Consider the following 17,467-nt stretch of genomic DNA (forward strand, 5'->3'; position numbering starts at 1 on the left):
CATGCCTCTGGAGGAGGGGCTGGCTGTGGCTGGGGACTTTTCCGTCATTGGATGATCTGCTCCGCCAAACGACTAACTGGTGCTTCTCTGGGTTTAATTTTTCTGCTCGTTGCCCTAAAGTTGCCAAAATTTTCTGGGTCAAGACCAATCTTTAAAAACTTTTTAAAATTGTGAAATATGACAAACAGAGAAAAGGTTATGAATGTATCTGTTCACATGGTAAACGCTTGAGTACTCATCAGCCGGGTCAAGGGGCTTTGTGTCTGCCAGGTGCTGGGAACACCAAGACCACTGCTCGAAGTGTGGGCGCCCAGAAGGCACACCTGAGCAAGGCCGTTCCTGAGCCACAACCCCTGAGATGTGTTCCTGTCCTTTTCTTCTTTTCCTCTGACCAGCACCGAGGTGGCCTCCCCTCCATCCCCTAGAGTTGGAAGAAGGCAGAAACATGTCTTGTCCACCCAGGCTGCTACAGCAATATACCAAAGACCAGTGCGCTAAACAACAGTTATTTCTCACAGTTCTGGACACGGGAAGTCCGAGATCATGGCAAGGGCAGGTCCAAGTGTCTGGTGAGAGCCCACCTCCTGGTTCGTGGATGGCTGTCCTCTTGCTGTGTCTTCACGTGGTGGAAGGGCTAAGGGAGCTCTCTGGGGGTCTCTTTTATAAGGGCACTAATCCCACCATGTGGGCTCCACCCTCATGACCTAATCACTGCCCAAGGCCACACTTCCTAATACCATCACATTGGGGGTTAGGATTCAACATATGAATTTTGGGGGCATACCAACATTCAGTCCATAGCAGCATGTTTGATGCTGGCTCACCTCACACTCCCAGTGTAGCTGTCAGGGGTCTCAGTAAGACCCCACATCCTGGAAAGTCAGCCTTGACTTCTATGCCAAGTCCCATGAGGCCTTTGGAGCTGTGTGTGTGACTTTTGTTTTGTTTAATCTGGCAGATGCCATCAGGGCAAAGAAGCTTTGGTGACCCAATATTCCATATGCGTCTCTGGGGCCAGGCGTTACCCCAGAATTTGTTCTGGCAGTTTCTTACTACCTTGTCAGACTTTGCTTTAAGGAGATTTTTAGGTTTGTTTTGAACTTTTCCCCCCAATGTTATTCCTTTTTATTATTGTTTATTTTTATTACAGTTTAAAGGTGATTTGAAAAAATATTTCATTCAGCCTTTTCTATTGTTAGCAGAGGGGTTACCTGAGTAACAGCCTGCCATTACCAGAAAGAGAATGCAAGATGATGTTTTCACACTTTACTCAGTGTGCCATGTGGGAGAGCTGAGGGCCCGCGCGCGTTCGGAGATGCTGTTCTTTTGCTCCAACCTGGCATCCCGGTCACGGCCACAGATAACTGTTTGATGGGAATGCTTCTGCATAAACTGTACTGCGTTCTCTTTTAAGGGATTATGCACTAATTAATTTTATGGTGATTTCTTTTCTAGTTTTCTTTTTTCTCATGAAGAGATTAATCTTACTGATCTGTCATCTTCAAGTCTGTCCATTTTCACCTTTTAAAAGTACTAGTTACATTCCTCAAATGAAGCCCTGCCTTCCTCAAAAGCCCTGTGAAACGCTGGTAGTAACCTCTGGTAGTTCCTTGGATCGTTCGTGTGTGTGTGATTTTGAAGGCCAAAAGACAAGACCGGTGAAGAGCAGCAGTGGGTTCTAGGTATGGACACGAGTGGCGCTTTTTTGGCGGTCGATCGTGTAAATGTTCACCCCTGCACCACGTGCACCGTGGGTGCTCCGCCGCCGCAGGGTTAGGGCAGCGACTGTCAGAGCCACCCGGGAGCAGCCAGGGCCGCTGGGGGCTGGGAGGGCCTTCTAACCGCCAGTGCTGCGGCTGCACCTACCAGCCCAAGAGCTACGAGAGCCCAGCGATCGCTCTGCGCCAGGCCCACAGGCCGGCTGCGGGGTCGGCGGCGCAGGGGCCTCGCTGACCTGCCCGGGTGACGTCAGTTTATCCGCCGCAGGGCACAGTAACGAGGCGGTGGACTGCTTTCATTACCTGGATTCGCATTTTCTTAGTTCCCTAGCCTAAAGGGCTCTAAAAACCCACGTGACTAGAATTCCTGTTGTGCTCGGCTCCAGCGCCGCGTGCACCACAGCCAAGGTCTCCTGTAGCCTTCACCACGCCTCTGGGGATGGAGTACTGTGTTCTTCGCCATTGCTTGGGGCAAACAGAAAAAGAATGGAGTCTTTTTTATGTCTGGAGGATGTCCTTTTTTTTTTTTTTTTCTAGGATGTCCTTTTTATATGAAGATACATAACACTCAGAGAGAGAATGACTTACCTGTTAGTTTTTTGGTGTTTTCCAAGTTGCTCAAAGAAGGAATTGCTACTCTTACCTGGTAACCGCGTTGTTTTTTTTTCCTTCTAGTTTTATTGGGAGATACTTGACGTACAGCACCATGTAAGTTTAAGGTGTAGAGCATAAATGATTTGACTTGCATACATCAGGAAATGATGACCACGATAAGTTTAGTGAACATCCGTCATCTCATATAGACACAACATTAAACAAATAGGAAAAAAATTGTTTCCCATGTGATGAGCACTCTTAGGGTTCACTCTCTTTAACAGCTTTCCTGTACGACACGCAGCAGTGTTCATTACATTCATCGTGTTGTACACATCCCTAGTACTTATTGATCTTATAACTGTAAGTTGGTACCTTTAGACTGCCTTCATCCAGTTCCTCTTCCCACCACCCCTGCCTCTGTAACTACAAGACTGAACTCTTTTTCTATAAGATTGTTCGTTTTAAAAGTATAACTGACCTAAAACCCTGTGTTACTTCCTGGTACCCAACATAGTGATTTGATATTTCTATGCAGTTCAAAATGATCGTCAGTCTAGTTACCATCAAACAAGATACAAAGATAGTTTCATAATTATTGACTACCTTCCCCATACTGTCCATTTCATACCGAAGACTCACTTACTTTGCGCTTGGGAGTATGTACCTCTCCATCTCCCTCAACTATTTCCTTCCCCCACCCCCTTACACTCTAGCAACAACCTGTTTGCTTTCTGTATCTATGACGCTGTTTCTTTTTAGTTATTTTTTTAAAATTGAAGTACAGTTGATTTACAATATCATACTAATTTCAGGTGGAAAACATAGTGATTCAATATATTTATATATTATACTCCATTTAAAGTTATTATAAAATATTGGCTATATTCCCTGTGCTGTACAATATATTCTTGTAGCTTATTTATCTTATACATAGTAGTTTGTAACTCTTAATCCCCTACCGTATTTTGCCCCTCCTCCTTCCTTCTCCCTACTGGCAGCCACTAGTTTGTTCTCTATATCTGTGGGTCTGTTTCTGTTTTGTTATATTCATTCATTTTATTTTTTAGAACCCACATATGAGTGATAACATACAATATTTGTCTTTCTCTGTCAAGCTTATTTCAATAAGCATGATACCCTCTAGGTCCATCCACATGGTTGCAAATGGCAGAATTTCATCCTTTTTATGGCTGAGTAATATTCCATTGTGTGTGTGTGTGTGTGTGTGTGTGTGTGTGTGTGTGTGTGTGTGTGTGTGTATATATATATATATATCTCACATCTTCTTTAACCAGTCGTCTGTTGATGGGAACTTTGGGTTGTTTCCACATCTTGGCTGTTGTAAACAGGGCTGCTATGAACATTGGGGCGCATGTATATTTTTGAATTAGAGTTTCTTTTCTGGATATATGCCCAGGAGTGGGATTGCTGGATCATATGGTAGCTCTATTTTTAGTTTTTAAAGGAACCTCCATACAGCTTTCCATAGTGGCTGTGTGAATTAACATTCCCACCAACAGTGGGCTAGGGCTCCCTTTTCTTCACATCCTGGCCAATATTTGTTATTTGTAGATTTTTTTGATGAGAGCCATTCTGACAGGTGGGAGAAAATCTCTCATTGTGGTTTTGATTTGCATTTCTCTGATGATTAGTGATGTTGAGCATCTTTTCATGTTCCTTTTGGCCATCTGTATATCTTCTTTGAAAAAATATCTATTTAGGTCTTCTGTGCATTTTTTTTTTACTCTAGAATATGGAACACTTCATGAATTTGCATGTCATCCTTGCGCAGGGGCCATGCTAATCTTCTCTGTATTCTTACAGCTTTAGTATATGTGCTGCCAAAGTGAGCACTCTTCTGCCCATTCTTTAATGAGGTTGTTTGCTTTTTGGATATTGAGTTGTATAAGCTGTTAATATATTTTAGATGTTAACCCCTTATCAGTCATATCATTTGCAAATATTTTCTCCCATTCAGTAGGTTGTGTTTTCATTTTGTTGATGGTTTCCTTTGCTGTGCAAAACTTCTAAGTTTAATTAGGTCCCATTGGTTTTTTTTTTTTTTGGCCATGCCACACAGTGCGCCTAGTTCCCTGACCAGGGATCAAACCTGCACCCCCTGCAGTGGAAGTGGGGAGTTTTAACCACTGGACCACCAGAGACGTCCCCCATTGGTTTATTTTTTATTTTGTTTCTTTTGCTTAGCAGACAGAGCCAAAAAAATAATGCTACGATTTATGTCAAAGAGTGTTTTGCCTATGTTTTATCCTAGGAGGTTTATGGTTTCAGGACTTACATTTAGGGCTTTAATCCATTTTGAGTTTACATTTGTATATGGTGTGAGAAAATGTTCTAATTTCATTCTTTTACATGTAGCTATCCAGTTTTCCCAGCACCACTTATTAAAGAAACTGTCTTTTCTCCATTGTATATCCTTGCCTCCTTTGTCATAGATTAATTGAACATAGGTGCATGGTTTTATATCTGGGCTCTCTGTTCTGTTCCACTGATCTATATGTCTGTTTTGTGCCCGTACCATGTTGTTTTGATTACTGCAGCTTTGTAGTATAGTCTGAAATCAGGGAGCCTGACGCCTCTATCTTCATTCTTTCTTCTCAAGACAGCTTTGGCATTTGGGGATCTTTTGTGGTTCCATATAAATTTTAGAATTGTTTGCTTTAGTTCTGAGAACTGTCATGGCAATTTTGATACAGCTTGCATTAAATCTGTAGATTGCTTTGGTAGATGTGGACTTTTTAACAGTATTAATTTTTCCAATCCATGAACATGGGATATCTTTCCATTTCTTTAAATCATCTTCAATTTCCTTCATCAATGTTTTATAGTTTCAGAGTATAGATCTTTCACCTCCTTGGTTAAGTTTACTCCTAGTTTATTCTCTTTTTTGCAATTGTAAATGGGATTGTTTTCTTGAATTCTCTTTCTGATAGTTCATTATTAGTATATAGAAAAGCAACAGATTTCTGTATATTAATCTTGTATCCTGCAAATTTACTGAATTCATTTAATAGCCCTAATAATCTTTTGGTGTAGACTTTATGGTTTTCTATATATCAAATTATGTCATCTGCAGATAGTGACAGTTTTACATCTTCCCTTCCAATTTGGATGCCTTTTATTGCTTCTTCTTGTCTGGTGGCTGTGGCTAGGACTTCAAATACTATGTTAATTAGAGGTGGTAACAGTGGACATCCTTGTCTTTTTACTGATTTTAGAGGAAAGGCTTTCAGCTTTTCACCAGTGAGTACAATGTTAGCTGTGGATTTGTCATAAATGGCATTTATTATGTTGAGATGTGTCCCCTTTAAACCCACCTGATGAGAGTTTTTATCATGAATGTAAAGCTGGTTTAGTGGTGCTGAACTCTTAATTTTTGCTTGTCTATGAAACTCTATCTCTCCTTTAAATCTGAATTATAGCCTTGCTGGGCACAGTATTCTTGGTTGCAGGGTTTTTTCCTTTCATCATTTAAAATATATCATGCCACTCCCTTCTGGCTAGCAAAGTTTCTGCTGAAAAGTTAGCTAATAGCCATATGGGAGTTCTCTTGTATGTAACTTGTTGCTATTCTCTTTCTGCTTTTAAGAGTCTCTCTTTATCTTTAATTTTTGCCATTTTAATTACCATGTGTCTTGCTGTAGATATCTTTGGGATCATCTTGTTTTGGACTCTCTTTGCTTCCTGGACTTGAATGTCTATTTCCTCTCCCAGGTTAGAGAAGTTTGCAGCTATTATTTCTTCAAATAAGTTCTCTGACCTTTTCTCTCTCTCTTCTCCTCCTTCCGGGACCCCTATAATGCAAATGTTAATATGTTTGATGTTGTCCCAGAGATCTCTTAAACTGTCCTCCTTTAAAAAATTCTTTTTTCGGGCTTCCCTGGTGGCGCAGTGGTTGAGAGTCCGCCTGCCGATGCAGGGGACGCGGGTTCGTGCCCCGGTCTGGGAGGGTCCCACATGCCGCGGAGCGGCTGGGCCTGTGAGCCGTGGCCGCTGAGCCTGCGCTTCCGGAGCCTTTGCTCCGTGACGGGAGAGGCCCCAATAGTGAGAGGCCCGTGTACCGCAAAAAAAAAAAAAAAAAATTCTTTTTTCTTTTTATGTTCAGCTTTGGTGATTTCCACTACTCTCTCTTCCAGTTTGCTGATCTGTTCCTCTGTATCATCTAATCTACTGTTGATTCCTTCTAGTGTATTTTTTTCATTTCAGTTATTGTATTCTTCAACTCTGTTTGGTTCTTTTTTATATTTTCTAAACCTTTGTTAAAATTCTCATTGTGTCACTTCATTCTTCTCCCGATTTCTTTGAGCATCTTTATGATCATTACTTAGAACTCTTTATTGGGTAGGTTGCTTATCTCCATTTCATTTTGTTCTTCTTTTTTATCTTTGTTCCCTCATTTGGAACATATTTCTTTGTTGCCTTATCTTGACTAATTTGCTTTTTTATTTCTATATATTTGGTAGAAATATATGGTTACATCTCCCAATCTTGGAGAAGTGGCCTTTTGTAGGAGACGTCCTATGTGTCCCAGCAGTGCCCTCCCCTCTGATCACCAGAGCTATATGCTATAGGGATGCCTCCTATACTGGCTGTGTGGGCCCTTCTGTTGTAGTGGGATGACTACTGTGGGTGGTCTGGTAGGCATGGCTGGCCCCCAGTCTGGTTGGTTGCCAGGTCCTGCCTTTTGTAGAGGTTGCCAGCCACTTATGGTTGGGGCTGTGTTATGAGGTGGCTAGCTGTGGAGCCCCAGGGGTTCTGGGGCTAGTCCTGGCCCACTGGTGGGTGGAGCTGGGCCCTGGGGTGGCTGTTTGCAAGGCCAGGGATCTCAGATCTACTCTTGCCTGCTTGCCTGCTGGTGGGTGGTGCTGTCTCCTGACATGGCTGGCGGTGGGGCCTGGGGTGTCCCAACTCTGGTGTCGGCCCACTGGTGAGTGGGCCTGGATCCTGAGGCAGATCTAGAGATGCCCACGTTTCTCGCAACTGCTGTTGGCTTGCTGGTGGGTGGGGTTGGGGCTCAGGGGCGTCCTAGGGCTAGTGCTGGCCTGATGGCTGCAGAGTCCTGCAGGTCCCACAGTTGTTGTTGACCTGGTGAGTGAGGCTATGTCCTGGGGTCTCTGGCTGTATGGTCCTGGGGGTCCTGGAGCTGGTTTTGGCCCACTGGGTGGGGCCTAGTGATTCCTGGAGTTGGTATCAACCCGCTGGTGGGCAGGGCTGGGTCCCCTAGCAGCTGGGGGCTCAGGGGGTCCTTAGGCAGCAGCCTGCTGATGGATGGGGCTGTGCCCCCTTCCACTACCTGCTTGGCCTGAGGTATCCTAGGACTGGTGCTGACTGGCTCGTGGGTGGGGCCAGGTCCCAGCACTAGCACACTAGAGGGAGGACTCCAAAATGTGCTTGTCAGCACCAGTGTCCTCTTGGTAGAATAGGCACCCCAGATGGCTGCCCCAGCACCTATGTCCCCTGGTGAGCTCCAGTTGCCTCCTGCCTCTCCAGGAGGCTCTCCAAGATCAGCAGGTGGGTCTGATCCAGGCTCCTTTCAAATTAGTGTTTCTGCCCTGGGTCTCTAAATGTGTGAGATTTTGGGTGCATCCTTTAAGAGTGAAGTCTATGTTTCCCACAGCCCTTTAGCTCTCCTGAAAGTAAGCCCAGCTGACCTTCAAAGCCAAATGTTCTGGAGGTTTGTCTTCCCAGTGCAGGACTCCCAGGCTAGGGTGCTTGATGTGGGGCTGAGACCCCTCACTCCTTGGCGAGAACCCCTGCAATTGTAATTATCTTCCTGTTTGTGAGTTGCTCACCTGGGGTTATAGGTCTTGATTACACTGTGTCTCCACTCCTCCTACCCATCTCGTTGTGGTGGTTCCCTCTTTATATCTTTAGTTGTAGAAGATCTTTTCTACTCATCTTCAGGTCTTCCTCATCGATAGTTGCCCTATAAATAGTTCTAATTTTGGGCTTCCCTGGTGGCGCAGTGGTTGAGAATCTGCCTGCCAGTGCAGGGGACACGGGTTCGAGCCCTGGTCTGGGAAGATCCCACATGCCACGGAGCAACTGGGCCCGTGAGCCACAACTACTGAGCCTGTGCGTCTGGAGCCTATGCTCTGCAACTAGAGAGGCCCGTGCACCGCGATGAAGAGTGGCCCCCGCTCACCGCAACTAGAGAAAGCCCTCGCACAGAAACGAAGACCCAACACAGCCATAAATAAATAAATACATTTATATTAAAAAAAAAAGTTCTAATTTTGGTGTGCTCATGGGAGGAGGTGAGCTCAGGGACTTCCTACTCCTCCGTGTTGGTCACTCCTCCTGGTAACCCTCACTTACTGAAGGGACAGACAGTACCAGGCTCTTGTCCTAGATTTTCTGCTCATTGGGTGTGAGCACACAAGTTTATTATCTTATAGTTCAGTAGGTTAAAAGTCCAACACAGATCTCACTGGGCTAAAAGCAAGGTGTCAGGAGGGATGTTTTACTTTCTGGAAGCTTGAGGGGAGAGTATGTTTCCTTGCTCTTCAAGCTTCTAGAGCCACCAACATTCCTTGGCTCATGGCCATCTTCAAAGTCATCCACATAGCATCCCTCTGACCCTGCTTCCATCACCATCTCTCTTTCTCTGACCCCCTCTTCTACCTCCCTCTTCCACATTTAAGGGCTATGTGATTACACCGGGCCTATCTGGATAATACAAGCTAATCTCCCTATTTTAAGGTCAGCTGATAAGCAAACTTAATTCCTCTTTGCCGTAAGGTAACATATTCACAGGTTCCAGCGACTGGGACATGGACATCTTTGAGGGTCATTCTACTGTGTACAACAAGCCTTCATTTCTCCTGGGAGGGTCTGTTTTCTAACTCCATCATTTCCCCTAAGTCATTTCTTGGGATCCAGCAATGCTGAAGTAAATAGGTCAGGAATGAATGTAGTGCTTTTGAAGGACCTCACCAAAGCTAAGTTTGATGAGAGTGTTATTGATCTTGGGTACCCAAAATCCAGCCCATCAGAGACAGCATGCTGGGAAAAATCATAGAAATGAGTCGTTAGCGCAGCAGATGGACTCAAATATTGGCGACCTACCTTTGTGTTTCCAGGTGTGAATTTGGTCAAAAGCCAAGTTTATCAATAGGAAATTCCTAATGGAGGAACTTTACCAGCGTTTTCTGGATGGAGAAGATAGCCACGTAGCTCAGGAAGAGGACCCTTTCTGGGATCCTGCTGAGGTCATCCACTTGGGCTCAGCTCACATCTGGCTCCAGTCACTTGCCTACTGCATGAAGTTCGAAGAGCAAGTGGAGTTTCTGAACTGTGACGGGCTAGAAGAGGCAGTGTTGCATATCCACATGGGCCCCTGCTCCCCGACAGGACAGTGGGTATCTCCTCCGCCACCTTGTCTAGTTCTGGGTCGGCCACACAGAAAACTCATAGCACGCCTGAGTTCTCCTGGAGGGGGTGGTCAGCTTGGTACCCTGAAGAGGTCATTCGTGAGGCAAATGAATGAACTCGTTCATTCATAATTTGGCTTTATCAAATCTGATTTTGCCATGGCAGCCAAAGCAGCTGACCTGGAATACTTAAAATCCCATGTCCAGCAGCCTTTGAGCAGCTCAGCACTGCCCTAGGGGACCAAAGGAGTGAGGAGGAGGATATCCTGCAAAGAGGCAGGAGTGTAGTAGAAGGAAATGTGGACATGAACCAATAGACCTAGTTGGTAAAGAAGCCAAGAGTGCTGTAGGACCTTCTACTCACAGCCCCCCCACCCCACCCCCCGGAGCGCCCGTGAGGTCTGGTACCCGCCACACCCACTTGCTCTTTCCAGTGTTAGGTCCTCATCCCTGCTGATGAGGCCCAAGAGGCAGAAGCAGAAAAGCTCATTTTGTAGCTCAGCCTATCTCCCTGCACAGACTCTGGTAATTTCTTTGTTCCTTTTCTCAAGGAAGGAACTGTGGTGTCTGTTTCCTTATGTGGCCTCATTCTGAGCTGTTATCCAACCTTTGTTCTAACCCCACTCCATTACCTTTACTGTCCCCTTAGGGCGTCTCATCTGTTTTCTCTCTTTGGGCCAAAGGCAGTTAAGGGAGCTTTTACAAAAGCTAAAGTCTCTTAGCAATTCTAAGCAAAGAGGCTGGCAGGAGGTCTGGTCTGGGTGCCAGGGTCCTCATGGGTACCCGATGCAATCTTTTTCTCTTTCTGAAGAAGAAACAGGCTGAAGAAGGGAGCAGGAAAACTGCAAAGTACTGTGACTAAAAGACCAAGATGACCGTTGACTCACTGTCTTTACTGGGACTCTAAGAAAACTTCTTGGTCATTTTGCTACTTCGGGCTTCTAGGCTGCCTGATGGTTACATTTCCCACTCTGAATTAATAAAGTAGCATTCTGGTTTACAAGTTTCAATCTTTGTGAGCTCGTTGATGTGAGAGAGGTCCCCTATTGGAAAGCTGTCCCTATTGGGTTCTGAGCCTGAGGGCCTGGGGTTGACCCTAGACCATGAGGAGTTCACTGCGGTAGATGACACCCGGAGAGGCTGCATCTGGGCAGCCAGCTGGCTTTCTCTGGGTGGCAGCCCCTCTGTCCCACTGGGAACCCACCTAAATCTTCAATGCTAGTTTGGCACCCACATCTGGGTACATTTACTGCAAGAAGCTGTTATATTCCTGTCTCCTCCTTGAGACGGTCCATATCTTACCTTGAAGTACTAGAGCATGGAGTGGGCTCTTGTTATATGTCTCTTGAATGAATGAATTCTACAGCTGGTAATATTATCCATCCTTCCTTCAGAGAATCTGGCCATCTCTTAGGAGTCTATGTAATTCCCATTGACATCACAGTCCTAACTTGCTTGGACCCAGGCTAACCTGTGACAATGTTTACCTCTTCTGTTTGTAGAGCACGTGGCGAGGAGGATGTGGTTATTGACCCACTGGAGCTGCTGGGCAAGAGAATGGACTTCCAGATTCGCATTGTGCAGTGCCTTGGCACCAAGTGGCTAAAGGAAGATGCAGAGCGGGGTGTTCAGATGGGGTACCAGCCTGCCCCGCAGAGCTGCTGAACACGAACTGCCCACTTTGTGGGCCCTGGTGGGAGGGAGTCTTTCCTCAAGTTTTAAGAATGAGCTATCATGTCATTTTCTTACGTTTTTTTTTGCTTGTTCAACCCCCAAATGACTATTTCCTCCAACTGTTTAACAGACAGATAAGCCGCATGCCCCTCCAGTCAGTGGAATGTGATTAGCGCATACTGATCCTCCTAAGTAATTGAAGCAAAGAGTCAGAAATTTTAATTATCAGAAAGACTATCCAGTAAAACTGTGTTATCTAAGTAGGACGATTGGGTTTATTTTATTTAGTTGGAAACAAAAGGACTGTATTACAATATGGCAGAGGCACCAGATATGCTTAAACTAAAAGCTTAAACTAATTAAGCTAAAAGGATATTAAAAGATAAAGCAATAAAAAAGGTAGGCATTGAAGGACAAAAACAAACTGCAACCTCATGTGGAAAATTAACAATTTTAGATTATCTAAGTGGAAAGTATTTATCAAAATCCTTTTCTCTTTTTGTTAGGCATTTAATATTATCTATGTAATGATGATACCCACATTGAATAGCTGAGATGTTGGAGGTGGCAATCACGAGAATCAATTATAGGTCACCTTTTATCAACTAACCAAAGCAGGCTATAATTCTTTGGCTCACCTGATACTTTTCTTTACAAATGTATCCCTTATGGTTTTAAGTTATGTTTTCTGTTCTTGTCTCAGGTACAGAATTTATGATCTTCCAAACACTTTATATACCAAGCCTGTATGGAAAATTCTGAATCCCCAAATTGAAGAGACTGTCCAATTTACAGCCTTAAATGCATCTCAGGAGTTTCTGAATTATTTACAGACAAATGCTCTCATTGTTGATTTATGGGGCCTTCAAGGTACCATGTTTACTTCTTCTTTTGCATGGTGCATTCCTCAGTCAGATATCATGTCTGTATACCTAGGGCTGCAGAGGAGGGAGATGGAGGGAGGAGGTCAGGGTCTTGACAGCAGTGGCCAAGAGCTATCGTCCCTTGGGCCTCTGGGTTTTAGTCCACAGGTGATCATATGGCTTAAATCTCCTCACACAACAGGGGGGCTGGACAACTGAGACATTTCTTTCCTTGATGGTGTCTCCCTCACACTACAGAAGGCTGTGCCGAACTGAGCTGCTCTCAGCCAGGCCTCATGGTCACAGGTGAAGGCCACATCATGGTGGACACCAAGAAAATATCCTCCATGATGGATAAGGGCCAGGTGTGTATACTTAAGTGACATTAAAAATAGATGTCACAGATGACTAAAAATATCTCCGATGACAGTTGCTTGGGGATCATCAATGTTCCTTCCCATTAAAAAACCTTTTTCTTGATTTATTCCTGTGAACCCTGAGGGTCTTAAACCCTGGTCACCACACCTCTCCACCCCACGTAGTTTTCACATGGTAGGAACAACTGCCACTCTTCAAGCGTATGCAAATAATCCAGCAAAAGGCTAAACTGACCTGTTTTTTGTAGACTACATCAAACCAGATACCAGAACTTTATCTGAAGCTGCTCAAGTTAGAACAGGAGACAGAACTGCTCAGAAACATTAACAGAGTGCTCAGAGAGGAAAATGTGTTTCTTAAAGAATCTCTTGAGAAAACTGGTTCTAGTCAACAAGGTAAGAGGCCGCTCAAGTCTTGGTGTTTAGCTTTTCTCTAAACTCCTACATTTGTGGTGTGTATTTTCTTTCTAAGAAATGAGATTTTAAATGAGTTAATATCTTGTTTCAGTTTTAAAAAAGGGGGGGAACATTTTTTCCTTTTTCCTTGTAAGATTTCTTTGAATGGGTCCAAACCGGTGCCTGATAAATGCTGATGTAGTAAAATGCACCAAGATAATTAAATATATAAATATCTGGATAAATAAATAGATGAATAAATAAATGTTATCTTTCAACCTCAGCACATAAGCCTTCCAATACCCTGAAGCTAACTGGGACGACAGCACAATTGCCAGCAGCCAGAGAGATTAATCAGATGCGCACCCAGCAAGCCAGCTATGACAGAGAATTTGCCAAAGCTCTTAAGGTGTTCTACCAAAGCATGAATGTGGCAAGAGGGCAGTTTCTCAAATTGAGACATCATAAACCTCCTGTAAGTAACCAGAATCCTGGGAGCAAAAGGAATTTCTTTCCATTAAATGCAGCTGTTTGATATAACTACATTTCCTGAGCGTGGGGACGTGGGTGTGCTTAAGCCAAAGAGCAGGTTGAGGCCTAGAACACTGTGAGTCTGCTGCTTTCGGGGCTCCACCCATCTTTGCTCCCATTTTTCACTTTAGTGTACATCTGGCTGGTTCAAGGCAGCCGTGGCCACTGCAGCACTGATATTCCTGCACTTAAGGATGTACAGAGTATCTCAGAAATGCAAGTTCGCTTTATCATTATAAAACCAAATAAATATAATTCATCACATTAAGATATTATAGGAGAAAAATCATGATTATTTCAATATATACAAAAAAAGCATGTGATAAAATTCAGCATCCTACCACGATAAAAACTTTTAGCAAACTAGGAATAAAATGGACATTACTTAATCTGATAAAGGCAATCTTAAATGAACACACAGTAAGCATAATCTTAATGGTAAATCACCGATGCCAGCTATCTTCACTTCTGTTTGACATTGTACTTTAGGTTCTAGCCAGTGCAGCAAGTCCAGAAATAAAAGGTATAAGGATTGGAAAGGAAAAAAAGGTAATAATAATAATAATAGTATACATTTATGTAATACTTACTAAGTGCTTTTACATTTACTGACTCAATTCTTGCAACAATCTGATGGGTAGGTACTATCATTAGCTTTATTATACAGTTGATGGATCTAAGGCACAAGAGAGGTTAAGTAACTTACGTAAGGACACACAACTAGTAAGTGTCAGGGCCAAGCTCCAAACCCAGGGCTGCTCCATGGTCTATACTCTTTCCCACTACACCATGATGCCTCCAGTATTATTTGCAGATGACATGTTTATGTAAATAGAAAACCGAAAAGAATTTATAAATAAATTACAAGGTTGCTGGATACAAAAATCAATATTTAATTAATTATGTTTGAATATAACAGCAATAGAACAACATTTTTAAAATAAAAGATAGTTTTGTTTTTTTTTTTTGGCGGTACTTGGGCCTCTCACTGTTGTGGCCTCTCCCATTGCGGAGCACAGGCTCCGGACGCGCAGGCTCAGTGGCCATGGCTCACGGGCCCAGCCGCTCCACGGCATGTGGGATCTTCCCGGACCGGGGCACGAACCCGTGTCCCCTGCATTGGCAGGCAGACTCTCAACCACTGCGCCACCAGGGAAGCCCCGAAAAGATAGCATTTATAATCGCATCAAATGTAAGAAGTACTTAGGCCTAGAGCTAACATAAAGTATGGACTTCTATGGAGAAAATTTTAAAGCTTGTTTGAGAGATGTTAAAGATGATCTAAGTAAATGGAGAAACATGCCATGGCTCCATGGTTTGGAAGGTTTGCTACTGTAAATCTGTCAAGTCTCCTGAGATTCAATATAATCCCAATAAAATGTAATGGAATCTGACAAGATGATCCTATAATTTAGATGGAATCACAAAAGCAAAGTTTAGCCGAGACAATCCAAGGCTCAAAAACAAGGTAGAGAACTTGCCCTACTCTATATCAAGGCTTATTTTAATGCTAGTGTAATAGACGGTAAGGTATTGCCCAAATGTAGGTAAGATAACCAAAGGAAAAGAAGGCCAAGAAACAGATTCACTCAGAATTAGAGACTTGATATATGACCGAGGTGGAACCAAAGATGAGTGTGGCAAGGATGGATTTTTCAATAAACAGTGCTCAGAGCATTCAGAATACATATGAAGATAAATGAAATTGGAGCCTTATCTAGAACTATACCTAGAAGTCAATTTTAGGTGAGAATTAAAGACCTATACGTGAAAGGTAAACCCCTAACGCTTACAGAAGGTACTTTAGGAGACGTCTTCATGACCTCACAGTGGAAAAGGATTTAAATATGACAAGAAAAATACCTAGATTTAAAGAAAAAGATTGATAGACTCACCTATATTAAAATTGTGAAGTTTGGTCCAGAAACCAAAACAAAGTCGAAAGGGATAGGAAAAGTCATTTGCAACACATTTAATATATAATGAGCTAATATCCAAAATAAAGAACTACTACAAACCGAAAAGAAAAACAGATAGATTTTGACCCAGTAGGAAAAAATGGTCAGAAGACCCAAACAGGAACTTCACAAAAGAGGAAATCAAAAAGGCCAATAGGGCTTCCCTGGTGGAGCAGTGGTTGAGAGTCCGCCTGCCGATGCAGGGGACACGGGTTCGTGCCTCGGTCCGGGAAGATCCCACATGCCACGAAGCGGCTGGGCCCGTGAGCCATGGCCGCTGAGCCTGCGCGTCCGGAGCCTGTGCTCCGCAATGGGAGAGGCCACAACAGTGAGAGGCCTGCGTTCCGCAAAAAAAAAAAAAAAAAAAAAAAGGCCAATAAATATATGAGAAAGTGCTTAACTTCTTTAATAATTTGGGAAACACTAATTGAAACCAGTGATATGCTAGTATAAAGTAACCATACTGGCAAAAATTTCCGTCTGAAAATATCAAGTTTTGGTAAAGCTATGAAGCCACAGAAACTTTCATGCCACGTTGGAAGGAGTATGAATCGGTACAACAACTTAAAAAACTGTTTGCCATTTATCTAATAAAAGTCAAAGATGCATCTACCCTGTAAGCCTGCAACTCAACTCCTCTTCTCCACAGAGTAAACTGGTTCTGCACTTCTCTGCACCTTAATGCCCTGAGGCAGAGGTTCTCACAGTGTGGTCTTCTCACCAGCAGCTTCAGCATCATCTGGGATCTTGTTAGAAATGCGAATTCCAGGGTCCCCTCCCAGACCTGCTGAACCAGACTCTCTGGGTGTGAGGCCTAGTAATCTGTGCTTTAACAAGTCCTCCAGATGATTCTGCCTTAAACTCAAGTTTGAGAACCACCTTTCTAGACATCCTATGTATGTAATGAATTAATTTCTCTCCTACCTATCTAGAATGGTACTAGTTATACACCATTCTTGAGAGAACTGGGAAAATAGTCACTCAAGTCATTTTCTGTTCTGTAGTTCAGATGATGGACCAGCTGAAAAATTCTGTAGGAACCCAAGCACTCGTGCACTGGCTGTATTTTAACACCATCTTCCATAACAGCCCCCAAATGGAAACACCTTAATGTACACCCACAGAAGATTAGTAACTTATGGCACAAATGGCCAAAAGACAGGCAAAATATACTGTTTAGGGCTGCATTCTAGGTGGCGAGAAAATGATTATCACACAATTTAGGTTAGTAGTTGCTTCTGGGGGGTAGAGAAATGGGTGTGACCAGGAGGCGCTCAAGACGCAGTGTGCTTTCTTGAGCAGGTATGTTCACTTTAACTGTACCTACGCATACATTTTGGGTACTCTTTTGTCTGTACACCTCACAATAAAAAAGAAGGAAAAACCAGTGTGATAAACACGCTAAATATAAAGTTATAAGCCACAACCTGGGAGAATCTATGTGTATTATTTGTCATCAAAGATTAGTATCCAGAATATATAAACTACATACTTTTTTTAAAAAAATATATTTATTTATTTATTTTTGGCTGCGTTGGGTCTTCATTGCTGCACACGGGCTTTCTCTAGTTGCCAAAAGTGGGGGCTACTCTGTTGAGGTGCGCGGGCTTCTCATTGCAGTGGCTTCTCTTGCTGCGGAGCACCGGCTCTAGAGCACAGGCTCAGTAGTTGTGGCGCATGGGCTTAGTTGCTCCGCGGCATGTGGTATCTTCCTGCACCAGGGCTCAAACCCGTATCCCCTGCATCGGCAGGTGGATTCTTAACCACTGCGCCATCAGGGAAGTCCCTACATACTTTTAAAATAAGAGAAAGACAACTCCTTCTCTTTGTAGGAAAACACACTGGAAAAAATGGCCAAAGTATCTGAGCGGGCATTTCACTAATAATCAGGGAAACAGAAACTAAAACGAGATGCCACGACACACTATCGGCCCCCTGCCTGCTCGCGTCTCTGTGACCACC

General features: G+C 43.6%; 1 protein-coding gene across 1 annotated transcript in view; it reads left to right on the forward strand.

Annotated features, from left to right (window-relative positions):
• LOC309819682 (kinesin-like protein KIF28P) overlaps nucleotides 1–17,467 on the forward strand; it is a gene marked incomplete at its 5' end in the record, with an annotated part of 86,220 nt that overhangs the window by 66,828 nt on the left and 1,925 nt on the right. The window contains 7 exon segments of the mRNA XM_082650060.1: nucleotides 9,416–9,418; nucleotides 9,422–9,690; nucleotides 11,209–11,343; nucleotides 12,084–12,250; nucleotides 12,502–12,608; nucleotides 12,869–13,016; nucleotides 13,301–13,491. Coding sequence (XP_082506186.1) covers nucleotides 9,416–9,418; nucleotides 9,422–9,690; nucleotides 11,209–11,343; nucleotides 12,084–12,250; nucleotides 12,502–12,608; nucleotides 12,869–13,016; nucleotides 13,301–13,491 — 1,020 coding nt within the window.

This window comes from Grampus griseus, assembly GCF_964374135.1.
Source record: "Grampus griseus genome assembly, chromosome: 1".
NCBI lineage: Eukaryota > Metazoa > Chordata > Mammalia > Artiodactyla > Delphinidae > Grampus > Grampus griseus.